Source organism: Catharus ustulatus, chromosome 1, assembly GCF_009819885.2.
Source record: "Catharus ustulatus isolate bCatUst1 chromosome 1, bCatUst1.pri.v2, whole genome shotgun sequence".
NCBI lineage: Eukaryota > Metazoa > Chordata > Aves > Passeriformes > Turdidae > Catharus > Catharus ustulatus.
In genome coordinates, this window is record NC_046221.1 from 75,178,470 (window position 1) to 75,205,962 (window position 27,493).

Below are 27,493 nucleotides of genomic sequence, written 5' to 3' on the forward strand. Positions count from 1 at the left end.
AACATTAGAAGTTAAAACAGTTCTGTTGGAGAGACAATATGAAACTGTTTTAAAAATGACAGCTCTTCAATTCAATTACATCCATTTGACACAACAAAGTAAAATCACTAAATTTTGTTCTGTTGCACAGCATCTCTTCAGAAATAATAATTCCTCTTGTGATCAAATCTAGGTTTTATGTATGTGTTTTATTTTATTTTTTTCGGTGTGAGGTATATATATATATGCAATATGGAGAAGGGAAAAAACTTCAGTAGTGTATGAATCCCACTTAAACAACTAACAATATTTCAGCATTATTTAAAATTATTTCACTTATTCATGGTATTTCATTAGTTCAATTAAACTTTATGTTGGAATGGATTTAGAAGTTTACAAATTTTAGTAATCTTTCATACTTTGCTCTTCCTAAAATATTGATGGTTTTCTCACTACTACATAGATCTATTCATATATTAACATACTTCTGTACTACATCTACATACTATTTCATGTTGTGTTCTAATGTCAGCAGAGCCTTGGTTGATGAGATTTGGAGTAGAAAACGAAAATAACAGGCCTCTATTTTGTTGGAATTTCTTTAGTTTTGATGTGGCTTTAAAGGCAAGGTTGTGATTATTGGATAGTCTATCAAAGCACTTTTAAAAGAGCACAGGGATGAAACTCTGGAAGAATAACATCTAATTTGCTTGCATCCCATCTGCTAGTGCACAATTTATACTCAATGTTTCTGTATGCTCTTGTTTGTTCATGTAACCTTCAGAAAGGGCACTGGAGAAGAAGCTGGTGTTCATGATGAAATAAAAAAAGCATAACCCAGCTACACCTCTCTTGTAACTGTCAGTGAGGGAGCAGTTGTGATTTAAGTCTCGGAGAAGTTTTTTTGTTCTGGTTCCTATCAGCCATCTGTGAACAGCTGATTGACAGAATGCATGGTAGTGTCATGGAGATGGAGAGGAGTCTGGTTTTGAGTGGTCCTGAGGTCACACATTTAGCACAGACCCTGCTATATCCATAGTGAAAGATGTCTTTTTATGCTTAAGAATATCTCATTGCCTCTGTTTAAGTATCTAAAATGTGTCCGTATTTTTTTAATATATTGATTATAATTGGTATATTGAGTACAATTGTTTAATATTGTGTTAATTATATTTTACTGACCTGGTTCTCAGAGGAGTGCTGTATCAGGCTGCTTTTTTAAGGGATACAGAGATGGGAGAAGTTCCTTAAGTTAATATTAAGAGTGGGGAGAACCAACAAGCAACTTAGGAGATAAATCTTTTCAAGCTGGTTTTTTTCCAACCCATCAAAAAATGAAAAACAACTCCTTCAAAAAATAAACCTTAAAAATTAGGACTTTAGGTTCTTGTTTAGGGAGCAACATTCTGTCTTCTACAAATCTTGCACATTATTTTCTTTAGGGCTTTTTTTCTAATCCTTTTTGTAAGAAGTGCTGTGGGGAAGACCTTTTCTCGCAAAAGTTCAACTAATTTGAGAAGTTAACTCTTAACTAACCTAAATATTTTCTTTCTTCCGTTTTTTTGGTTTTTTTTTTTTTTTTTTGGCTGAGGAGATACAACTTTATGTTCTGTCGTCTTGAGTAAAGGGAAGCTGATAAGCATTTTTCCCTTGGAAAATATTTCTGTGTCTGAAAGTCAAGCTTTTGAGTAAGTTTTTGTTTTTCTAGAATAGATAGAAATTGTAGCCATATATAGAACTGGCTTTGCTTATCCATGCAGAAAATTATTCCTGTGAACAGTTCCACCAAAGTCGTTTGGAGGGTAAAAGCTTTGTTCTTGACACAGTTTTTATTGTTTTGTGAAGAGAATGGTGGGAGCTGTTTCTGTAACACTGAAACTCATCTTTGAGTGCATCTTTACAGTGCTAAATGAGAAGTTCTGAGATGCAGGTAACTAGGAGTAATGCCCTTTTTCTGAAACCCAAGACAAACAAAACATACTGGCCTCATCCAGCTGATTGCAAAGTGGGGAGTAAGCAGGCACGTTACAAAGCAGCTTGACAGGTAATGGAGAAGTTGTTTACTTGGAGACAAACTGTGCACCTTCCACTGAGTTTTTAAATATGCTGGGTAAGTGATCAAAAGCTCTGCGAGCAGCATGTCTGCTACAGTGATGTGCAATTACTTACTCTCTGCATTTATAGAGCTGATGCAAAAGTTGCCTTCATTTGCACTGTCCTTTTCAACAATGAAAAGAAGTTCTGTTTTGAACTGTAAAAAGGGCAAAAGTCTCCTCATTATACAAGACTGTATTCCTCCTTGTATACATCAACCTAGGAGCCTTTTCTGAGAGTAGCGTGACAGAATTTTTTTGATTCTGTTTAGTCAGGTGTGATTGAATGGAGCTAATAATGCCTTCATTTGCTTTGGGAATCATGAACTAAAATTAGGGAAGTAACCTGATCTTAGCAAACTGCTCAGGCATGTGGATTCTTGGATGCCAGAATGCTAATCCTAATTTTCATTTCTGGTGTGATGCTTGGCCACAGAAAGTTGTTTTAAGTTCTTGGAAATAGTCAAAGTAAATTTCCAGATGATTAAAATTAAAATTAAAAGGTTTTTTGTTTTTTTTCTTTGAGTGTTAGGTCAATTAACTTTGTTTCAGTTATTATTGTTGCCAAATGTTTATAATAGTATTAATGATTGGTTTAATGTGCATCTTATTAAGTTTGGAATGTTGTTGTTTTGTGTTTCCTGTATAGTATGGGCTTGAGGCAGTAAATTTTCCATGAGGCTGTTGTCAATTTAGTTGTATTTTGTTTTTTTCTTCTAGAAACCCAGCTCAGTTCGTATTGATCAACTAGACCGCGAACAATTCAATCCCGATGTAATTACTTTCCCTATTATTGTGCACTTTGGGATACGACCTGCTCAACTCAGTTATGCTGGAGATCCTCAGTAAGATGCTTTTCCTTCTTTCTTTCGTTCAGGAACTCATTACTGTTGTCATTTGTGCCTTAAATAGGGCTTGGTTATGTGCTTAGTTGAGTCCAATATAAAGCTTAGTGCTTATGACATTGGACACAAGCTCCTGAAAATTAGAAAATATGAGGAATAACTTTTTTTCTAGAATAATTCAGGATCTGCTGAAGTAAACATGCATGCATATGTGGTATGAAACTTCTTAATCTGACAACAGCTCTCCTGGCTCCAGCAAGAGGTGGTTCCTCAAGCTCCACTTTATTTCTCTGAAAGGCCAGTGATGGGTTTTCAGAGAGAGAATAGCAGGAAGGCAGAGAAGGAGAAATATAGTTACCCAAGCTTCCTAATATCTGCAGCATATAGACTTCTGAGCTAGAGGATGTATTTAGGTAATTTTATTTAAAGAACCCTGAAAGGATGTTTTTAAATTTCTCAAATCACTGTTTGAGTCTTTTTATGCTACTGACAGGGAGAAGATTTCAGGTAATCACTTAACCAGTACTATTGTGCATCATATGCAAAAGTAATGATTTCATAGCTGCTGCTTGATTGTTTAATTGTGTTTAAGACCTATTCTTCAGGTCTTGTATCTAATAAGTTTGATTACTTCATGATGTTTGTTTCTCGCATACTGCCATATCCTCTTTAATCATCTCTTTCCGTGCTTTGAAGGGTGATGTCTACATAGTGTTTCCTAGCTTGGAAGCTTTTGTCACCAGGGCTGCTTTTCTGTGCTTTTTATATCCTGATAGAGTTTGGGGTAGAGAAGGAGTGGAGAGGGAATCAGGACTTCAGGCAGAGCAAGAAATTCTGTTTCAGTGGATTGATGAAGGGACGCAAAAGTGATGATTGGATTTTCTTCCCAATTCTTTTCTTTACTTGTGGCCATTTCAGGGAATTCTTCCGTTGATTGGGGCATCTGATTTCTGCATGATAACAGTATAAAGCCTGTTTTTGGTGCATGTGTAATTAAGGTTGTCTTTTTTCTCAATGCAGTGGTTTAGGAATGGTATTCCCCAATTTAGTAGTCCCACTAATAAGAGAATCACAAGCTACTCCCTTTTCCTTCCAGTGATAGACACAAAAAGGCAGAGATCACAGGTTGAAAGAAGAATGATTTACTGGAAACAGTAATGAGACAAGAAAACAAACACAATACTAATAACAAAAATGTAAAAAGAGAAGATGATTTATGTGCATAATGCTCAACAGGTCTGTAGTTCTGAGGCCCAAGCACTCATGTGCATGCATGACAGTTGTATTCTTTTACAACTACTTGCTGAGAATTTTAAATCCAACATGGCGGGAAGTGGGAATATTGAGTGTTAATAAAGGTAATAAAATGTTTTTTTTTAGCTTTGATCATTACTTTTATCTTTCTTTTTAAACTTTTAAATCATATCTCTTGATCTTTTAGTTTTCTTGTCCATGAAAAGGAAATAATTAGACCCAAAAATATAAGAATTATCTCTACTTTGATGCTGAATTTATTAGTACAGTAGTTTCACGAATACAAGCCGCAAGGATTATAAGCCGCACCCCCGGTGCCTCGACAATGTTGCTGTCTTTGTCAATAGATAAGCCGCACCCCGAATATTAGCCGCACTCTCGTTCGTCGCGAGAATCCGTGCGCAGCTTTCACAAATTGGCCAATTAGTAACAGGATCGCGGCATAGCGGGCTTTACTGGCTCGGGGCGGGGCCAGGCAGTCTCGGCCCGCTCATGGTTGCCGACGGGGCCGGGTGGCCCAGCTCAGCGCCACAGCTCGGCGGGGCTGGCCGGGTGGTGCTGCCGCCGCCGCCGGGCTCGCTGGCCCCCCTCTCCCGTCAGCACCTCCCCGCTGCCGCGTTCGCTCGCCCGGCTGGCAGGGCTGCCGCCGCCGCCGCCGAGCTCGCCGGCCACCCCGCGCCGCTTTCGCGAGCGCCGCGCCGCTTTCGCGAGCGCCGCTTTCGCGAGCGCCGCTTTCGCTCGCCGAGCGCCGCTTTCGCGAGCGCCGCTTTCGCGAGCGCCGCGTTCGCTCGCCCGGCCGGCAGGGCTGCCGCCGCCGCCACCAGGCTCGCCGGCCGCCCCCTCCCGTCTGCACCGCCGCCGCGTTTCCTCGCCCTGACCGGCACTGCAGGCCCCCGCACTGCCGGGCTCCCCCACGCTGCTGGCCCCGATTCTGCTGGGCTTCCCCCGCTGCCAGGCAGCCCCACCCGTCGACCTTCCTGCTTCTGCCATGCTCCCCTGCACTGCTAGCCCCAGTTCTCCCGGGCTCCCCCGCCCTGCTGGCCCAGGCTCTGCCGCCCCCCCTGCCCCGCCCTGCTGGCTCAGGCTCTGTCGCCCGCCCCCACACTGCTGGCCCCGCCTCTGCCAGGCTTTCCCACCTCTGCCGGGGCCGGCCGGGCTCCAGCTTGGCTTGGGGCTGCCGCGGACTCTCACTTCCGTGTTGGCAGCTTTTAGAATTTTGTTAATGTATTAGCCGCCCCGGAATATTGGCCGCACTTGCGGGTTTCCACCAAAATTTTGGTCAAATTGGTGCGGCTTGTATTCGTGAAATTACTGTATTTGAAAAGTTCTAGTACTTGTCATTGAAAATAGTATAAAAATAAAAAAAATATTCTTCCCACACTTTTTTTTTCGCTTTGAAATTTAGTTCTGGGTTTGTTTTTTGTTTTGGGTTTTAACCTCAGAGCTGCTTATAGAACGTAGGTTTGTTTTGTTTTATCAAAGTAACAAAGCATTTTTTGTGAAAGACCTCCGTGTTGCCATCATAAATGTCAGGCTTAATTCTGGTGTATGTGTGCCCAGAAGGAATTTTCCTCTAATGTGTCTTTTCTTTGTGATGTTCTAATACAGATTTTTTTGTAATGGTAGTATGTTTTTTAATTCTCAAACTTAATTGCAATAACAAAGCTTCTTTCACCTTTATCAACACTTGTAGATCAAGTTTTAGGTTCTTGTTTTTGGGCTGAAACTTCCTCAAGGCATTTGTTCTTTCTGTTTTGGTTGATTTGTTCATTAACTCATTTTTCTTTTTTGGGTGGTGATTTGTCAAAAATAGATGTGCTATTCTGCAGATTGCAAAAGTGCGGTGAACAGAGCATGAGAAAAATGTATGGATTGACCATTTCAGATGTGTTTGCAGACTGAAAAAATATCAGTATCTTCAGAGGCAGACAGTATACATTCAAGAATACTGCAGAGAAATAGCTGGGGAAAAAATGCCAATAAGAAAAAATTTGTTTATGTGTCTGTGGATGTGGTGTGCTGGGAAGATTATGAAATAGTAAAAGAGCTGCTGCTTCATTGACTGCTAAGGCACTAACATGAAAACTTCCTAATCAAACCACTTCTCTAAGTTGTTGCTGGGTAGGATCTTCTTCTACAATGTGAATATGAGTAAAAACTAACTTGGGTAAGCTTCTTTCCTCTTGCTTCTAACTCCCTGCTTCCTATTTAAAGTCTGCTTTATGGGTTGTCCTGAGTACAGAGGTTACATTTTGAAGGTACCATTATTTCCTAAGGGACCAGGGTCCCTGTCATCATTTGCTTTGTTGCTCCTCCCCTTGTAACTTTGGAACCTGTTGGTCAGTTGCAGCTGAATGTAATGGTGAGATGTTGTCTTCAAATGGAGTAAGTTCTTACAAATTTGGTGACTGTTTGTGCTACATCACTGAGGGACTCCCACCAAGGAAAATGCTGTAATTGGGATTCATGTGTAATTAGATACCACCAAAATAAGAAAAGGCCAGATGGTTGGAGAAAACCAGAAAAGTATGTGCCAATCACAGAAATAACTTGAATTGCTCTTTCCATTCAGAACAAACCCATAGGGAGCAAAACCTTTATTTCACTTTTCACAGAGTAACTTCATGTTGCGTCTGACTTATAGAGCTCTTCCTCATGTGCTTCACTGAAATGTTTGAGCCAATGTAAGGACAGACACTTCTGGGGAAGGGTGCTGCTCCTTTGCAGTGAGTGATAGGTAAACTATGTGGAGAAGGAGGAGTTTTCACCTGCCTGAATTAAGGGACAGGCAAGTCTTTTCAGCATGCAGCAGTACCCCTTTGGAAAAGATGAGAGGCCTGAGGTCTGCCCCGAACTTTGCTGTTCTTTACCTCACTCTGCACAGTAATGCCTCCTCTGCTACTTGGCCCACCCTGCTGCAGCAGCTACCCAGGCACTGTCACCTCTCAGAAAATGCTTTGAGATTATTTTATTTTTATAGCAAAGACGTGCTTGTAGACAATTTTTGTGTACCTTGTGTGCATTATTGGCAGTTGATGTGTTCCTTATACAAACATAGAGAGGCTTCTGTTCATTGACCAAAATACTTGTTTTCTGGTTTTGTCCTTCAGATACCAAAAACTGTGGAAGAGTTATGTGAAGCTGCGTCACCTACTGGCTAACAGTCCCAAAGTCAAACAGGCTGATAAACAGAAATTATCACAAAGAGAGGTATTCTGGACCTTCCTATGACTGATAATTGAGCATTGTATGTGATGGAATAAAGCTGTATGACTGCCCTGTTTATGGAAACAATAGAAGTCCTTTACAAAGATTTTATTTCCATACTCTTAACACAGATTTTATTTTTATCTATGCTTGTTATTGGATGGAGGTTTTTCCTTTTTTCAGCTGTCAAACTGCTGCAAGTTTTTTACCCAATTATAAAAATTATTGTTATGGAACCATAACTTCTTTGTAGCTGTTGCCGTTAATGGTTTCAAGAATTATCATAGAGAAGGACTTTTTATTTCATAATGTACTTTTAACTGGCTCATAATTTTAAACATTTTTCTTCTGAGATAAAAACTGCCACACTTGTGTGCATAAACCATAATTTATTAGGTGGTATAGTGACATTGCTTAGGATCTTTGACTTCATCTGAAATCATCTGGTTGGTGTATGATAGACAAGATATTTTTCTCTTTTTGTCTTTTCCCCACGAATTGATGGGCAATAAGCATTTCCTAAGTGCAAATGCTCAGCCAATAGGGAATTAAAAGCAGGAAAACAAAGACTCCTAAATATAGCGTAAACCAGCCTATCTATCTCTGTAACCCACAGTCTGAAGCTTTGAATTTGCCTGGTGCCTGTCTGTCAGGCACACTTAATTTGACAACTTATGTGAAGAATACATGGAGAAATTAACCTCTTGAGTTCAGGATGGTATTTAATTAAGTGGTGTTGTATTTTTATTTATTGATTAGAAACAGTAGTTATTCATAAAATCATAGAGTATTCTGAGTTGGGAAGGACCTATGAGAATCATGGAGTGCAATTCCTGAGACTTCCCTGGTTTATTGGGGAAGTCTCAGAAATCGCACTTTTGGAATTACTTTCAGTTGCAGTAAATGTTTAATACGTATGATATTGCACCTGAATTTTTTCATTGTTACAAATCATAGTATGCTGTTGTGTAAGCAAGAGTGTTAGTAAACATTTTATTTATGCTGATACTGAATAAACCCTTGGCTTCCTTACTTGTAAATGAAAAAAAAAACAAAACCAAGAACCCGCAACATTGTGACTGAGCTGTTCCACAGTTGTAAAAGAAAAAAAAGATTTGTCCCTACAGGAGGAGATTTTGTTTGCCACAACTGTGGTTCTGTGTTTACACACAGAGCAAAGAGAAGATCATTGTTTTATGGACGTATTTTCATTAGGGGGTAATGGACTGCTCATTTGTAAAATTGTAGTGGATTGTTTGTAAGGGGGTGATCATATTTTGCTCCAGAAGAAAAAATGTTCCTTTGTAATTTAGTACTCACTGTGGACTGCTGATTTTTGTTTCTGGACTGTATTATCTAGGATAATGAGTTTTACAAGTAGTTTGCCAGGAGGGCAGCATACAGGGCTGAAGCAGAAACTTTATGTAAAGATAATCTATATGTTTGCCAGTGGAGGTGTCAGTAACTCAGAAGGAACTTTAGGACTGTATCTGACTGGTACATCAGCTTTAAAGATTATGAATCATATATTATGAAGTGCTTCTGAACCAGTCAGACTGAAATACAGCCAGGTGTAGCACCTTTCTCCAGAAAAACTCAGTGACACACCTTCAACAATGCACAGGGGGTGCAGTGCTGGCAGCATCTCTGTTCCCTCTGCCATCAGTCATCCACCACTATGAGGTTGTACAATGGTATTATTTGTGACAAGGTCATGCCTGGGGCTTTGTTCCTCTAACCTAACTTTGAGCATTTACAGCAGGTGCATAAATTAGGACCTGAAGGCTCACTTTGAAGTCAGTGGAGGGAGAAATGCATTTTTGAAGCCATTTATCCCCTTCACTGAATATGAAAGGAGCCAGGGCTAACTAACTAACGTCCTACCCTAGACACCTGTGTATTGAGGTGTCTGAGGTTTGATGTATCTATGTCTGGACAGATGCACCTGTTGGAACTACTCTTTGAGCAAATGCCCTGTAATGAAAAGGAGAAGGAGAGGCAGGGTAAGCTGCAGCTTTGAAGAGCTTTGTATTCTGAAGAAGGCAGAGCACTGAGGGGAGTCTTTATGGTTAGTTCATGCTGCGTGGGGAGCTTGCATACCCCAGGGTTTTGTAGTATTGGTACCAAGAGATTCTAATCCAGGGCTGATTTGGTTTTTTTCTTTCATTTCATTTTTGCAGAAAATATTTTCTTTTAATGATACTGTCAAAATCTTTTAATGATTCTGACCCTTTCATGGTTTCTAGAGACAAATTGTTTGCACACCACCAAACAGCCAGTGGTAAAGGTAAAATATATTTTTAAAAATTTTTATTGAAATAAAATTGGTAGATTTCAATCAGCATAGTCTCCAGGACTGGTGAATGCTGACCCCTTTCCCAGACTGGGTATAGTGCTATAACTGAACAGGAACTGTTGCAAAGTAGCTAAGATACCAAAGCAAAGTCTGTTTACTCCTCCTGAATGTTCCAACTAGGAGTACTCACAGTGATGGACATGAATGAAGAGGTTGTTTTGTATGTCTGGCAAAGAAAGTGCTTTCCTTATAAGGACTTTACCTTTCTTATTTATGTATAATTTTGTATGGATATATGGGTTGGACTGGTTTGTCATTTGCAATAATCTTCTATAATGTTCTATCCTTGGTATACCAAAATTCCCTGTCTACACTATATTCCAGCACATCTGCCAGTCTGTGGCTGAGCTTTATCCAGTCTGTATCAGCCTTAGAAACTGCTCACCCAAACTGAACCTTACGTGGGTATTGTGAACGCGCTGGTGTGTGCATTACTGTGCTTTGCTGTAGCAAGTTCTTCACAGGAGCTCTCTTCTCTCCCTGCTTAGGAGGCACTGCAGAAAATTCGTCAGAAGAACACAATGAGACGTGAAGTGACTGTGGAGCTGAGCAGCCAGGGATTCTGGAAAACAGGGATACGCTCTGATGTCTGCCAGGTGACTGAACTGGAGAGATGCTTTTTCTTTCTTGATAGCTGCCATTTACCTTTGCAAGGGTTTGTTCTGGGCTGAAGAACCAAATGGAAGTTAATACCTCAGTAATATCTATTGATCTAGGGAACTATTCTACCCCCTCTATACACACAAAAAAAGGTAATTTAAAATTTTGTGCCAGGGGTTGATTAGTGCAAGGGAGAGAGGTTAGGAGTGGTCACCTTGAGGCTGGAGGTTTGCCAAATGTTGATTCTAGTGTGGAACTCTTAATCCATCAACTGGCTTGGTTTTAGATAGTTTAATTTTAATACATTTTTCTATTTAGATAACTTTTAAAAACACCCCAAGTTTTACAGTAAAGCATGAAGAAATATCTTTTTACTGGAAAGAAATTAAAAAAAAACTAAAACCCCACCACAAGTAACTTTTGGATTAAAAAAGGTGAACCTCAAAAGAAAGATATGATTCAGATACTCTGTTTCATATGCATGACATCTCCAAGGAACATATCTCTGTCAGATGCTATTCTGAAGCAGTTGACAGCAGCCAGCTTTGTGATACGATAAAAATATGATTTTTATTTAATTTTGTATTAGTAAAACTTGAGTAGTTGTAACAGCCAAATAATTATACTAGAAATATACTTGCATTATTTTATAGATGTTGTTTTGCAGATGTTATTTAAGAGTTAAGTGCATGCAACTTAATATTAGCTTAACAATGTGAATGAATTAGGGGGGGTTGCTAGGTAAGGGTAATCTTAGAAGTCTGGTCAGGCCAAAGGGGGAAATTCTAGATTGAGAGTCTGTCTGAAACATTTCTTGTGATTCTACTATTGCTTCTTTGTGATTCTACTATTGCTTCTGAAGTAGAAGGAGAATAGTGGCACAGTATGTCCTCACATAGCTAAGGAAAATTTCAGCTCTTTCCTAATTTTTTTGTTGCGAACTGTTATCTATTTTTACAGCTTAAGTAAACATTGTAAATTTCCAATTTAGGCACTTCGAAACTGTTCTGTGTTATTCATAATATCTCTTGTGATTCATCTCCTAATGTCTTGAATATTCCTGTTTCATTTTATTGAAGGACAGCAAAACACCCAAGAATGATAAAAGTAAAACTATTTCACAATATTTGTGCCCATCTGCATCTAAATCAGCCAGTTCTGGTATGAAGGTTCTTTGATTTGATATCTTTGAGAGGCCAAGAATAGGCAACTGTATGTCTGTAAAATGAAAGATTGCCGCTGTTGCTACATGCTTTTTCCCAGATTAAAGAAGACTAAAACTAAATACGCATAAATCAGTTCTAGGGGCAGAGCTCAAGTGCTGTGATTTAAAGTTACTGCTTTTAAAAGGATTGCAGTTTAGAAGATTGAAACTCTTTTAAGTCACTCATGATAGTTTATACTTGCTCTGAGTTCCATGTGGCCTTAATGACAGTGGTCATTGCTGTCTCAGAAATGAACTGCTTGAAAGGGGAGGAAAAATGGTGAGTGAAATGTTCAAAAAAAGTGTTACGTGTCTGAGTTCTGACAGGCTTATTGTAAGTCACCCAGTATATCAAGTGCAGTACTTGGCCACTGAGCTGAGCAGCACTAAATACATAGGATAAAGTGTGGCAGGATCTGGCCATGCTGAGAAGGCATCACCTCTGTTCCCTCTCTCCACCTACACCGCTGTTGCTTGTGAGCCCTCAAGAGCAGTGTAGAGTGTTCAGCATTTCATGCATTCCAAAATATTTCAGCTCACCTGCTTCCCCTTAGTAGCTTCAGGTCAGGAGCACCTGCTGTCCTGGGGGACGATGGCACTGTCTGAGGGCACTTGAGAGAGTTTCTGCCATGCCTTGCTAGCTGCAGTAAAAAAAGGACATGCAAAATATTTAAAATCATACATATTTTAAAAGCATGTATTCTAAAGAGGTAAATATATAAAACATCAGAATAGCCATAGTCCAAGATGAGAGATGTTGATTGACTCAGTCAATCAATCAGTAGGTAGTGCCAGGAAAGCAGCATTTTGTCAATATAACTTCAAGAGTCAAAGTCTTTCTGTGTTCTCCCAGGAGTCTTTGTTCACTGCACCACAGCTGATGAAAGTCTGAAACTTGGTATTTCAGTCCTCAGATGCAGGGACACATGTATTGGTGTAAGGAATGTTAAATGTTGTTTGAGGAGACTCTTTCTGTCTAGTATGGCAGAACATAGAGGCAGGGAAACAGAGTTGTCCCATGAAACAGTTTCAGGTTTGGTTGTTTTGGTGTTTTACAGTTGATTCCTTCCATGAAGGAACACATAGGAAGCACACCTGTACAGTTTATATGGAGATAAAGGGGATGTTCTTACAAATTACCCCAAAGAAACTCTAAATGAGTGGCATGGTAACAGAATAAAACTTCATCTACACTTTCTAATGCTGCTTGGAGTTGTTTTATATTTTTCTGCCTTTTGTAGGTCCAAGGAGTCTTTTTCTTGCTGTTAGCTGGTTATTTCATCTGAGGGAAAAGGACCAGGGAGAAGTTCCTAGTTAACAGCTGACTGAACATGAGCCAGTGGCTGCCCAGGTCGCCAGAAAGGCCAATGGCATCCTGACCTGTATCAGCAAGAGTGTGGCCAGCAGCAGCAGGGCAGTGGTTGCTCCTGTGTACTCAGCGCTGCTCAGGCTGCACCTTGAATCCTGTGTCCAGTTCTGGGCCCCTCACTACAAGAAGGACATTGAGGTGCTGGAGCAAGTCCAGAGAAAGGCAGTGGAGCTGGGGAAGGGTCTGCAGCACAAGTCTGATGAGGAGCAGCTGAGAGAGCTCAGGTTGTTTAGGCTGGACAAAAAGGAGGCTCCAGAGGGGACCTTATCACTCTACAAGTGCCTAAAAGGAGGGTGTAACCAGGTGGGAGAGGTTTATTCTCCCAGGTAGGAAGTGACAGAACAAAAGGAAATGGTCTCAAGTTGTACCAAAGGGGCTTAAGATTGGATTTTAGGAATAATTTCTTTGCAGATAAGGTGATCATTGTAGTAGGTTGCCCAGGAAAGTCACCATCCCTTAAGGTATTATAAAGATCTTGGGGACATGGTTTAGTTGGTGGAGTTTGCAGTGTTACTGTAGCAGTTGGACTCAGTAATCTTAAGGGTCTTTTCCAATCTAAATGATTTTCTGATTACCTTCCAGCTCTGTGCTCAATTCTCAGGAATTTCATGGTCTTTTACTTCAACAGAAAGTCTTGCCATTGGTTACTCTTAATTTCTGATCCTGTAGCATTCACTAGTTGTTTTTTTTTTCTGCTGTTCTGTCATTAGTGAGCTGCAGAAATCTGTAACATCATTTATTCTGTAAATTATACATCATCTGCTTTGTGTGCTTGTTTTTCTTACTTCTCTCCATGTTATAATCATTTCCTCTAATCGTACACAATCCTCTTTCTGAACTAATTGTGACAACCTTCAGATTTTAATGCCCTTAAAACACACCTTTATTTTGGACATATTCAGTAATAGGAATGATTAGAAAAAATTAGTTCACAAATGGTCATGTGCATAACAGCCTTTAAATCCTTCATTTCCCCTGTTTCTCTTTTCATTCTTATGCAAGAATTGTGATGTTGATATCATACTTGCTCTACTACTCTACTGATAAACTATACTACAGTAAATTCACGAATACAAGCCGCACTGAATATAAGCCGCATCACTGGGTGTTGGCAAACATTTTGGTTTTTGTCCATAGATAAGCCGCACCCGAATATAAGCCGCTTTGTCGTTCGCAGCGAGGACCCGCGTGCAATTAGTAACAGAACCGCGGGAGGGCGGGGTTTACTGGCTGAGCTAAGGCTGTGCAGGCTCGGCCCGCTAGGGGCCGCTGACGGGGCCAGGTGGCCCAGCACGGTGCTGCAGCTCGGGGCCGGCCGCCGCTGCCACTGGGCTCGGTCACCCCGGGTCGGCGCTGCCCCGCGGTGGCAGGCAGGGACGGAGCTTCCCCCGCTCCTACGGCAGCGGCGGCGGGCGGGGACGGAGCTTTCCCGCGCCCGTGGCGCCGGCGGCGGGCAGGGATGGAGTTTCCCCGCTCCTGCCGCGGCAGCGGCGGGCAGGGACAAAGCACCCCGTCGGCTCCCCGAGCCGCGGCAATGGCTGCGCGGGGCTCCCGTCGGCTCCCCGGGCCACAGCAATGGCTTGTGCGGGGCTCCTGTCGGCTCCCCGAGCCGCAACAATGGCGGCGCGCGCTTCCCCCCCCTCCCCGGGCCGCAGCAATGGCGGCGCGCGCTTCCCCCCCCCTCCCCGGGCCGCAGCAATGGCGGCGCGGGCTTCCCCCCCCCTCCCCGGGCCGCAGCAATGGCGGCGCGGGCTTCCCCCCCCCCTCCCCGGGCCGCAGCAATGGCGGCGCGGGCTTCCCCCCCCTCCCCGGGCCGCGGTAGGGGCGGCCCGGGTCCCCCCTCTCCTCCCCGGGCCGCAGCAATGGCGGCGCCGGGCCCCCCCCGTCTCTCCCCTGGGCTGTGGCAGAGGAGGAAAGAGAGCTCTCCCGCCTCTCTCCCCGACCCCGTGCTGCCTGCAGGGAGCCAGGCTCCACCCGCGGTGCAACAGAGTAGCGATTTGTAACAATCGCAAAATGCCGACTTTGCAGCTGCTCGGCTCAGCACTCTGGCAGGCACTTCTGAGGTTGTATTAGCCGCTCCTGATTATTAGCCGCATTTCCGGTTTAGGAGCAAAATCTTAGTCAAATTGGTGCGGCTTGTATTCGTGAAATTACTGTACTTGCTTATTTCAACCCAGATGCGTCAAAAGTCAATGTCCATGTAGAATTCCTTCTTTGAAGCACTGAGAGGGGGACTGCCATTGTTACAAAATAGAGTTGTTGTTTTTTTCAATTTTATTGACATTTTCCCCAACAGAAAAACATTGTCTGTTTCATAGACAAACTGCAACCTTTCTGATATTTTTTAGTACATTAAATGTGCCAGACTACAGCATTTAAAAAATGCCATAATTCTTCCTCAAGAGGAAGTGAAGCAAGGCACATCTGTGCTTGAAAATTGAGTAACTACTACTATTTGGTGAAAGCTGGCTAAAGTGGTGTAAAGTGTTTCTTAATGTAATGAGGCAGAGGGGAAGTGATGTTTCTTCATTTTTCAAGCAGGGTGTTAAATGAAAAGGTACAAACATACAGCATTGTATTCAGTCATAGCTTCTTGAAATTTGCTGTTACTAGTGACCAGATTTTTTTACCTCATTGAAGTTGCTTAAGTTGAAGACTGTGTTCATGTATTTATTCCTCTAGTCTGGGCAGGACTGTGGAGATAAAAACATATGATTAATTAAGTGCTTTGATGAATACAGGATGGGAAACTACAATTTTTTTTTCCTCATTTAAGCTAAAGCAGTAAACGAAATGTTGCAACAATTGGGAAATGTTTGTATTTTTAGCTCAGTCAGCTGAGTTCTCTGTACGCTGAAGTTGAATGTTTTTGCTTATTGCATTTGTTTTTTCAGCATGCAATGATGCTTCCTGTCCTGACCCACCATGTGCGCTACCATCAGTGTCTGATGCACTTGGACAAATTGATAGGCTACACTTTTCGAGATAGGTGCTTATTGCAGGTAAGATATGAAAAGAAAACCCTGACTTCTTGCTGGTTCCTCTTCATGATGTTACTGAGTTCATCCATAGTGCTGGATTGCCACAGCTTGGATGGACCTTATTACTTGTGCTGCAGATCTTTCAAAAGTTTGTTTTCGCAAGACACTTCTAAATAGATATAGCTATTGTCACCTAGATATTGCACCCATCTTTGCTCGCATGGTAGATCTGGATTTGCTTGTAATGTGTATCAAGACGAAAATGCAGTCATTGAAAAGACTGTCAAGTACTCATTTCTCGGTAAGTTCCTTTTTTCAGGTATTTATAGGGAATACAGTGTTGTTCTGCAGATGAGTGTATGTGCCCTGCTTCTTGTTTTTATAGTCAGCTGTTCCAAAAGAGAATAATTAAAACATTGCCCTTTTTTGCATTTGTAGCTAGTGAATAGAAATTTGCAAACTTCTGTTTAGCCTTTGATTTCTGCAAGCACATGATGAATTTTTTTTAATTAAGAAGTAGGAGCAGGAACTGGAGAGGAGAATTTCTTACTTTTTTTTAGATGCATCCATGTCACATAATCAGCTTTTTATGTTAGTGCATATTTGGAACTGATTACCTCTGAGGCTGATGCTTGGCATGGTGACCCTTTTGTCTTATACTTTTAATGAATTTGCTGAAGGAAAATGGGGACCTCTGTTAAGAATTTCCTTCTGAAGTTAGCGTCTTCTCTCTCCAATGACTGGACTGAGTTCAAAACATGGCAGTTTTTGTATTTCTTTAGAGATTTTACTCCCAAATTATTTTAAGGAAATGTCTTTTCTCACAGCTTTTCTGGTTTCTAGAATTTGTTTTCCAGGCTTTTTTCCTACTGCAAGTTATATTAAATATTGAGCATCTTCTAGGATTTGGTTGTTGGTAGGCTTTGTTTTAATGTCAGAGATAAAAATGCAGTGGTGGAAACTTTCAGTTGAGGCCGAACACACAAACCAACAAGTTACAGTAATTTCACGATTACAAGCCACACCGTTTTGACTAAAATTTTGCTCCTGCACCAGAAATGTGGCTTACACTCAGGAGCAACTAATATGTGAATAAGTTTCTGACATTTACAATCCTGGAAGTGCAAACCGAGGTGCTGAGTCGAGCAACCTGCCAGTAAAACCCGGGACTGTGTGATTGTTACAAATTGGTTACTCTGTGGCACCGCGGGTGGAGCCGGCTCCGTGCAGGCGGCGCGGGGGGGTGGGGAAGGCGGGGGAGCTCCCTCCTTCAGGCAGCCCAGCCTGGGGGAGGCAGGGGGCTTCCTCCTGCTGGCCCCGCGGCTCGGGGGCAGGCAGGGGGGTCCCGTCCCCTCCTGCCACTGCCACAGTGGGTGCCAGCGGGCTCCTTCCCCTCCTGCCACCGCGGGAGCGCGGGGGCTCCATCCCCTCCTGCCGCCGCTGCCACGGCCAGATCCGAGCCAATAAACCCCGCCATGCCGCGATTCTGTTACTATTTGGCAACTTGGTTGCATGCGGGTCCTCGCTGTGAACGACAGAGCGGCTTATAATTGGGTGCGGCTTGTGTATGAACAAAGAACGAAATATTTGCCAACACCTGGCGATGCAGCTTATAGTCAGTGCAGCTTGTAATCTTGAAATTACTGTAATCAAAAAGAGATGAAAGTATAAAAATCAGGTGTTTAAGCATTAGTCCTGTTTGTTTATAACAAATGTACTTTGTCATGCTTTGTCCCTACACTCATTTATTTAAAACCTACAAACATTTTCCATAAAAAATGTATATGGTATCAGTCATCTGCTTGAGCATAGGTAGTGTTAGATGCATAATTTTACATTAATTGTTACCCATTTTTATCATGGTGTATTCTTTTTAAAGTTACAAGCAGGTTAAAAAAAAGATTACGCTAAGTTATCTATTCAGAAAAGCTGTAATGTGTCATCTACTCCAGATGGAGTAAAATTTGAGAATGTGCAATTAAAACAAACGTAGTAATACTAACAAGGATTTAAAAAGGACTTGGAGAAAGTTCTTAATGTTGATTAAATATAATTTTACTCTTTAGGTTTTATGTTTAGAAAGCAACAGACAATGTTTGAATGAATGACTAAATATCTTTGCTCACAGTCTGCAGCAGCAGTCCTGCATGTGTGTCAGAAGTAACTTTCTGCAGCTTGCATTTTCCAAATTTGCTCTTTTTTATACACAAGTTTTGTGTGCACATACTTTTATACGAGCACAATATTTTGATCTGTGTATATGCAAAGAGGGAGAAAATGTGAGTTTGCAAGATGGCGTTCTGGAAAACATGCTGTAGTTCTGTTTGCTGCTGCCATTACTGCAGTGGTGGTGTCAGCCTCAGTGTAAGTTTTTGGTAATCCTTGGTGGTACAAAGGTAAAACAGAGGACCAATGCCATCATTCCTCTTCCATTTGAAGAGCGAGTCCTCTATAGTCATGAGGGAAAGAGTTCTTCTGTGATTAACTCTGCCAGGAATAAGGTACTTGTTATTGTTTCATTTTTTTAGCTATGAGAGTTTTATAGATATTTAAATAATGTAAATATGGATGGTTGAGAAGCTCTTTTAATTGCTTATATGTTTAATATGAATAGAGATCAGTGTTAAAGTGAATGTATTTTTAAATAAGCAAGTATATTGAAATCAGGTCAGCGGAGCTGGTAAGCAAAAGTCTTGAGGCAAATTGACAGTTCATGCTTTTTCTCTTCTAAACTAATTTTTCTTTAAAGAAAAAAATGATGAAAGTTAATTAGTTAAATTGATGATTGAGCATAAATGTTGCTTCTTTCTGACATGTGAAATAGTTCACCCTACATTTAAATTGCTGGAACCAAGTTTCTGATTGACTACATCATTTTGTAACCTTTCTTCAAACTGAAGAATAACTCTTACTAGCTACCGGTCTAAACTAATGTTTTTCTTTCATTTGCAAGAATATATTTAATACTTCTATTTCCTGTATGTGTTACACTATAGCTTGCAATGACTCACCCAAGCCATCATTTAAATTTTGGGATGAATCCAGATCATGCCAGGAATTCCTTATCCAACTGTGGGATTCGACAGCCCAAGTATGGAGATAGAAAAGTTCACCATATACACATGAGAAAAAAAGGTATGCTATTTATAGCACTAACATTTTTCTCTTACCTCACACTTAATGAGTAAGAACACCCTTTGTTCCATTTTAATTTCTTTGGCCATTGTTCTTTTGAGAGATGCCTTCAGTAGAGGATTTCAGTTATATGCAGACACCGGTGAGGTCTTTCTAAAAGACTAGCTTTGGCAAATTAGTCAATAAGTAAAGAGCTGAGAACAAGCAAGGGTAATAAACAGGAGGATGTATTTGCTTAGATTTTTTGGCAAGTGCTGTTTTCTTAATTTGCTACTCAACATGGTGAACAAACTGGAATATATTTTGTGTCTCTTACTAATGTGCCCATGTGGTCTGTCTCCTGCAAAATATTCCTCATCCCTTTAAAGCATATTCAGTGATAATGAAGTAAATTGTTTGTTGCTTATGTAATGTTTAGAATGTCCTTTTCATGCAAAGGTGGTATTTATCTGGCTCCCTGAATGCAAAAATTCAATACTGTTGTAATGGGACTGTGGTCAGTTAGGCAGAGAGCATTGGTAAGGATTATACTTGATGTAATAAACCCTGTAAATAACAGGATAATCTTGTGTACAGCAATTACAAAGTAACATTTTGAGTAATTGTTTGCTGCATTTATTCAAAGTTAATTAGTGTCTGTTTACTTAATAGTGCATTGTTTATGTTTCTAGGCATAAACACCCTGATAAATATTATGTCCCGTTTGGGACAGGATGATCCAGCTCCTTCCAGGTAATGAAAATAGTTGTTTACAAGTAGGGAAGCTGCTGCGGAGGGAGATATTTAATAGAAACAACCAAGTTCCTGTCAGCAACAGCTTTGGCAAATAGCTGAAGTGAAAAGTCATTTTGAATTGACTTTTATATTATGAAGGTGTGCTGAACCTCCATTAGCGGTGACATAGTAAATGTTTGGTCATGCCTGCAGAAAATGTCTGAGGAGGGTTTTAACAGATAATTTTATCATTTTTGTTGATCCCTGAAATGAGGAGGACTAAAAGGCTACATTTTTGCTTTCTGCAGAATAAAAAATAAGATTTGTTGTTGTTGTTATCAGTGCCATAAATTGGATTCTTCATCACATTTTCTCACAGTAGTACCTTCCTGGCATGGCACCTTGTTAACAGGAGTGTGGTGCTGAACATGGGCTTTGCTGATTTACTGTTCCAATTTAAGGACAGATGCAAAACCCATTAATGTTGTAATGCAGTAATCCGTAACTGACCACTAAGAATTCTGTACATATGAATATAGTTTAAGATGTGGTTTACAGCCACAGGCATCATATTTAGCTGAATTTGAATACACAAAGTGCACAAGACTAATGCAAGATACAGTTGCGTGTGAAATCTCTTAAATGCGTTAATTAGATGGTAGTGTGTATTTTAGTCAGCTACTGCTTTAGCCAGACCTTTCAAGAACCATTATTTCAGAAGAAGCTTGGGAATAGGAGAAATTTAATTCTGCATAAATTATTCTTGCAATGTTCCCTAAATGCTGTTTCAGCTAGACCATGGCCTTTTCTCTTCGAGCTTATTTGAGTCCTCTAGGGATAACACAAGGCTGAATTGCATTAATTCTTGTGAAATAACACAAAGATATAAAGTCCCATTTTTGAGAGAGATGTGTTTTCAGTTATGTTGCTACACAGAGTTGTTGTAGATTTGCTCACACATTACTGTTTTGAAGGTACTTGAATTCTTTCAGGCGATAACAAAGGCCTCCTATTTCAGAAATTACTCTAATTATATAATTGTTGGGTGAGTGAAAATCACAATAAAAGCTGCCAAACACTTGACAAAGATCTTCTGGATTAAAAAAAAAAAAAAAACAACCTGTGGCAATAGCCTTGATTCTGTTACAGTTGTGTGAAATCAGAAATGTTGCTGCTTCCTTGCTTTGATGTCTAGAGCAGAAATTTGTATATATTCAAAGACAAGCTCACATTCTTCTTCAGCTGCTTGGCCTTTTAGTCCTTTGAATATAAGCAGGCAGACAGCTTGAAGGAAATGAAACCTTATGCAAAACAAACATAAATCCAGGACCAGTGATGAAAGAAAACAAGAAATAAAAGATTCTAATAACTTAATGGCATCTTTGGATGCATCTCCTAGTACAGACACTTTTTCTTTGGAGCTCACAGGGAGTTACAGAAAATAAGGCATTTAAAGGTACTACGAAAAATCCAAGTTCTGACTCCCTCTGCCATACCAATGATCTGCTGCAGGATTATCCTACCCTGCAGGTGTTGATGTAAATTAGGTAGAGCTACCTAGTACCATGCACAAGGCTGGGAACAGGCTGTTTGTTTCAATCACCTGGTGCCCTCTGATGGACAGAGAAACCTAACTTCAGTGCCAGGCAGCAGTCCTGTTTCCTTTCCCCATTTTGTGAAGCACTGACAATAGCTCAGAACAGAACATATGGAAATTTCGAAGGTGGTGGTGTCAGTCCTGAGTTTCACAATTCACATAGTTGTTCCTCTGTTTTGGAAAGGATTATAATCCAGAGAGGGTGGAGGAGGCTGCAAAAACTACTATCATGACTAATTAGCAATCAGCTCTGTTTTTTTTCTGTTTTAATTGTGTTGTATAAATAACCAGCATGTATTATTTAGGTTATGGTGAACTTTAAAATGCCTCTTTCAGGATTAACCACAATGAGCGTTTAGAATTTCTGGGAGATGCTGTGGTGGAGTTCTTAACAAGGTAAATGGGGAATTCTTCAACAGTTCTCACCTTTGTATGTTATTATTATAATGTTGTGTTTATTGAACTTTTGTCTACTTTCACTGTGTATGTTTGCAGTCCTGCCTGATATTTAGGCCTGCACGCCTGCAGACAGCTCTCTTGATAATGCTTTCAGTGGTTGTGATAAAACAAGAAAGATCACAAAATAAAAAGCTACAGTTTCTGTTTCATGGAGTGCAATTTTAAATTGATTTGGATTAGAGATTATTCAGCTATAAACAAGTTGAACTTGGTACCCTTTTCTTAAAGGAATGATATTTTTCCTAGCATGCTATTTTGTTTCCATGGGTTCTTTTTGTGTAGTTGCAAGGGAGAAGCATTTATGGGTAGTGTTGAATGTGTTGCAGTTCTTGTATTTCCAGTAATTAAGGCTGTAGCTTCCATAACAGCTTAAGTAGTTAAGCACAAATGGAATTTATTCAAAAGTAATTAAAAAAAAACATGGTTCATCAAAAATTGCTCCACTTCTGGCTTGAGTATTCTGAAATCAGTAAATAATGCAGGTGTATAATTAGTTATCTCCATTGTTCTACCTTGCCTTTGTAGAGGCAAACACATTGCACAGTATAAGGATTATAATCTATTTTCACCTTCTTTGTTCTACTGTTTTTATTAGAGGTGTAGTCTTGTTTACTGCTAATTTGCTCTTTAAGCCAGTTTGTTACATGAAAAAACTGCTTTTCTGCTTTTATATCTCTTTACTAGCCATTAGCCACGTAATATTAAAAACTGTTAGCCTATAAAGGTCTCCACTGCCCTTAAAACCCATGGCCTTTTCTTTCATACAGCAGTACAGGCTGATAAGATGGAAGACTTGCTGATTAAAATATCTTGCATTTTTCATTGTCGTTGTTCATCAACCATCAGTTCACTTTCTGAGCTAACTTTTGTCTCGATTCAGAAAAAAATTAGCTCCATTTCTGTTCAGTAGAGCATATAAGCACCTATTTAAGTCTGGTTTTTTTTTCCTACCTCTCTTAACTTCAAGTGTCTGCTGTTGCGAATTAGATTGCCTCTAAGTTTTATAGGAGTTTTTGTCCTTAAATAATCTTGCATCCATCATCTGCATTTTTCTCCCTGTATATTGGCTTAATAAAATATTTTATTGCTTAGTGCCATACAGCACCTTAGTTGTGAAATGTTGAAAACCATCTGTGTTAACTTTTCTCAAAGTGGGTTAGATAGTCATGCATTAAAGTATCCAAAATAATTTCTTCATTACTCACATCTTGATGGGATCAGTGAATTACAGTAGTTTCACGAATACAAGCCGCACGGAGTATAAGCCGCACTTCCGGTGCCTCGACAATGTTGCTGTCTTTGTCAATAGATAAGCCGCACCCCGAATATTAGCCACACTTTCGTTTGTAGCGAGAATCCGTGCGCAGCTTTCACAAATTGGCCAATTAGTAACAGGATCGGGGCATAGCGGGCTTTACTGGCTCGGGGCGGGGCCAGGAAGGCTCGGCCCGCTCATGGTTGCTGACAGGGCCGGCCGGGTGGTGCTGCAGCCGCCACCGGGCTCACTGGCCCCCCCTCTCCCGTCAGCACTGCCCCGCCGCTGCATTTACTCGCCCTGCCGGCGGGCCAGCCGCTGCCGCCGCTGCCAGGCACGCCGGCCGCCCCGCGCCATGTTTGCTCGCCCGGCCGGCAGGGCTGCCGCTGCCGCCAGGCTCGCCGGCCGCCCCCTCCCGTCTGCACCGCCGCCGCGTTTGCTCGCCCTGGCCGGCACTGCAGGCCCCCGCACCGCCGGGCTCCCCCACGCTGCTGGCCCCGATTCTGCTGGGCTTCCCCCGCTGCCAGGCAGCCCCACCCGCCGGGCTTCCTGCTTCTGCCATGCTCCCCTGCACTGCTAGCCCCAGTTCTCCCGGGCTCCCCCACCCTGCTGGCCCGGGCTCTGCCGCCCCCCCTGCCCCGCCCTGCTGGCTCAGGCTCAGCCGCCCACCCCCACACTGCTGGCCCCGCCTCTGCCAGGCTTTCCCACCTCTGCCGGGGCCGGCCGGGCTCCAGCTTGGCTTGGGGCTGCCGCGGGCTCTCACTTCCGTGTTGGCAGATTTTAGAATTTTGTTCATGTATTAGCCACCCTCGAATATTAGCCGCACTTCCGGGTTTCCACCAAACTTTTGGTCAAATTGGTGCAGCTTGTATTCGTGAAATTACTGTACTCATTTTGTTTTGTTTCTGGTTTTTTGCCGTATCTTGCTAACATGATGCCAAATACCATTAAAGGTTGTTAAAAGCCTGCGATTTTTGCCTCTTTTTCTTTTTTTTGCAGTTTGTGGTATAATGGCTTCACACATTTGATAAATTCAGGCTGTTGAGTTCTGTTCTTTGTTTTCATCAGCATCTGTTAAAGTACAGTAATTTCACGACTATAAGGCGCACCGGATTATAAGGCGCACTTCCAGGTGTCGGCAAATTTCCGAACTTTTGCCCGTATATAAGGCACACCAGACTATAAGGTGTGCCTGTTTTTTACAGTGAGGATCCGTCGCCGGCTCCCCCTGTGCAGTTGCTGGCTGTGGCCCCGCCTCCACCCGGCTGCCGCCGCCCCATGGCCCCACAGCCCTGCCTCCACCTGGCTGCCACAGCCCTGCTGGCTCCTCACACTTCTGGGTTGGCAAATTTCTGAACTTTGTCCGTATATAAGGCGCACCGGACTATAAGGCGCACTTCCAGATGTCAGCAAATTTCCGAACTTTTGCTGATATATAAGGCGCACCAGACTATAAGGCGTACTTTTTTTTTGCAGCGAGGATCTGCCCCCAACTCCCCCCGCGCGGTTGCTGGCTGAGGCCCCGCCTCAACCCGGCAGCCATGGGCCCCCGGGCCCCCATGCAGGTGGGGCCCCTGGCCCGCCTGTACCCGGCAGGAGCAGTGCCGCAGGCCCCCGGGCTTGCCTGCACCCAGCAGCCACAGGTCCCTGGGCCCACCTGTACCTGGCAGGAGCAGCCCCACGGCCCCGTCTCCACCCAACAGCTGCGGCCCTGCCTCCACCTGGCAGCCGTAGCCCTCCCGACTCCCCCTGCGGCTCGTGGCTCACACTCCGGGTTGGCAAATTTCTGAACTTTGTCCATATATAAAGCGCACCAGAGTATAAGGTGCACTTCCGGGTTCGGGCCAAGATTTTAGTCAAAAGGGTGTGCCTTATAGTCGTGAAATTACTGTACTTTAAGAATCGTGTATAAACAGATAGATATCCTCTTGGCAGCAGCATCACGTGAAAGTAACGTGTACCCACAGCGTGGCGTTTCTCAAGGCTGAGGCTTCCCTTGTGCTTTATTCCTCAGCATCCTCTAGGTGTCAGCTGTGCTGAACCCTCTGCTGCTGATAGACAGAAACCTGAGATGGGGGAACTTCAGGCTGGGGCAGGGATTTAGACATGTGCTGCCCAGCAGAGAAACAGCATCTTCCTCCTCTGCTGCCAGTGCTATCCAGTCAGATAGGACTGGGCATTGTTTGAATGTTTCTGTCTTTACCTTACTTCAAACTGGATTCCACTTTGGGAAAGCACCCATATTACCCACTAGAGTCTGAAGGAAGGGCACAGTTTTCTACAGGTGTATCTATCAAATGTATTAATCAAATGCTAACAGCATCTGGTTTGCTTTTTGTTTTGCCAGTGTCCACTTATACTACCTGTTTCCCACTCTGGAGGAAGGAGGACTAGCTACATACCGCACTGCCATTGTGCAGAACCAACACCTGGCCATGCTGGCTAAGGTACAGCTCTCTGTGTCTGTGTTCAACATCTGTGGGAAGAATGCTCTGAATGTCTGGACTGCTGCTTGAGGGAGCTGCCTGCTTTGAACATCAATTTGTTTGCTGGATTTTGTGTACAAGATTTGGGATGCAGGAACCTTTTTCAGTTAGAAAGTAGATTTTAAAGATGAAGGAGAACTTTGTGTTTTCTCCAAAGCATGCTTTTGGGAAAAGTGATTGTTGCAGGCATAAAGATAAGTTTTTAGCCTTTGTTAAAGGTGTGCCTATACTTGCCTTTAATTTGAACAAGTAATGAAACTGATAGTAGAACTTCAATGAAGAAAAGGACTCTTATGAAGAAAAAGAAACTTATAGACATGTTTTTTTAAGAGGACTTTCTGATAGAATATGTAGGGAGAATGTGGCAACAGGAGATAGAAAAAATGGGAGGAAAAATTTTATCTTCTCCATAACCTTTGCTGTGATTTTCAAGTCCACTGTACACTGTCAGAGTAGTCAGAAGTACATTAAACAGGGTTTTGGATAAGAATTGCATTATCTCCTAGGAAAAATTAAGATGCCTTAGAATTTTATTTCATTTAATTCTGCGAACGACAGAGCTTTTTGTGTTTCTGTATATGATACTGGTGCATGTTATTATGATACAAAAAGTTGATTCAATCTCTATTCATAAATTGATAGGTCTTCCCTTATTCATTCTTGATTTTGTTAGCTTTTTTTTTTAAGAAACAGGCTGAAACTTACTGATGTAATCAATTATGCCACACATGTGCACACACTGTCCTGTGTGTACTGCTGATAATTTTCAAGTTGCTCTTTTAATTTTTCCTCTCTGTAATCACATAGTGCCCTAAACAAACATATCTGATCTTGGGATTTTGGCAAAAACTGCAGGATCTTTTTGCTCAGGTCTCAGGAGAGGCATAGGGTAGGCAGTGAACACAATAATTTTCTTCCACATCTTTCTTTATTAATTTAGGTAAACATGAATTGATTTAAACATTGCATATCAGGGCTTTGTGTACAAATATGGTATTGCCTGATATTTTAATTCATTATACTATTTTTAAACCTGCATCAGGAAAGCTCATATATTCTTCAAGTTTGTTCACAGCTTTATCATTGTGCAAGGACAATTTTTGAAATTTTTTATTACAGTATTTTAAAAACTGTAGATACAGCTGTAAATATTAGATATCTGTATATTCCAAATTTTCCAATTGACCCTTTATTTCTCTCATGTGTCTTATACAATGTTCCTGGTTTCATCCCCTGTGATGTCATGTTGCATTCAATTCACTTAATATAATTCTCAGCTTCTCAATGTCTCTTGAACTTGTGGAATGCTGCTCATAATTAAGGATCAAATGATGAGTATAAGAAGTTTAAATTCTATATAAAACAATTAATATTCTTCTCTTATGTTGACTCCAGCAAGTGCTCACTATGCATTATAAAGTGTGATGGAACACTGTAAGTCGTAATTCACAGTGTTCTGGAGCAGTGAACAGGCTACCATTCCTTGAAAATGGAAAACTCTTTTTGACAATTGAAACATATCTAATCCATGCATCTCAAACAACTTATTCTCCAGCTTTACCTCTTAAATATACTGTGGGAGGATGAAGTTGAAAGCTAACAAGAAATTAGAATCAGTAGAAACTTACACCCAGCTGGGAAAAGCCTATTCTCGTGTGGACTTTGCAAGATGCACAAATCTCTTCTTTAAAAATCCCAATAATGGTTTTGTGTCAAAAAGATAAATATGTAAAGAGAATCTAGGAGCTCTTTCCTGCATTTCTGTAGCAGAATTATCATATATTATAGAAAATATCTGACTTACTACCTGAGCTTTTGACTGGCAAGCAGAACTGTAGTTCGGGCAACATATGAGTGTTAGTGATGCACTTTTGAATGGAAGAAGGAAGCTAGGTGGCACTGCAGATTAAAATATGAGCCTTCTCTTGCAGTGCCCAGAGGCTACCACCTGTTGATGGT

The 27,493-nt window shown here is 41.5% G+C and overlaps 1 protein-coding gene across 3 annotated transcripts in view; it reads left to right on the forward strand.

The window, feature by feature from the left end:
- Positions 1-27,493, forward strand: part of DROSHA (drosha ribonuclease III) — an 80,899-nt gene that overhangs the window by 28,005 nt on the left and 25,401 nt on the right. For all 3 annotated transcript variants that reach the window (XM_033052625.1, XM_033052606.1, XM_033052614.1), the window contains 8 exons: positions 2,793-2,917; positions 7,282-7,381; positions 10,223-10,330; positions 15,802-15,909; positions 18,885-19,023; positions 19,695-19,755; positions 21,671-21,730; positions 25,396-25,495. In XM_033052625.1, the coding sequence (XP_032908516.1) occupies positions 2,793-2,917; positions 7,282-7,381; positions 10,223-10,330; positions 15,802-15,909; positions 18,885-19,023; positions 19,695-19,755; positions 21,671-21,730; positions 25,396-25,495 (801 nt within the window). The remainder of the gene's footprint in view (positions 1-2,792; positions 2,918-7,281; positions 7,382-10,222; positions 10,331-15,801; positions 15,910-18,884; positions 19,024-19,694; positions 19,756-21,670; positions 21,731-25,395; positions 25,496-27,493) is intronic.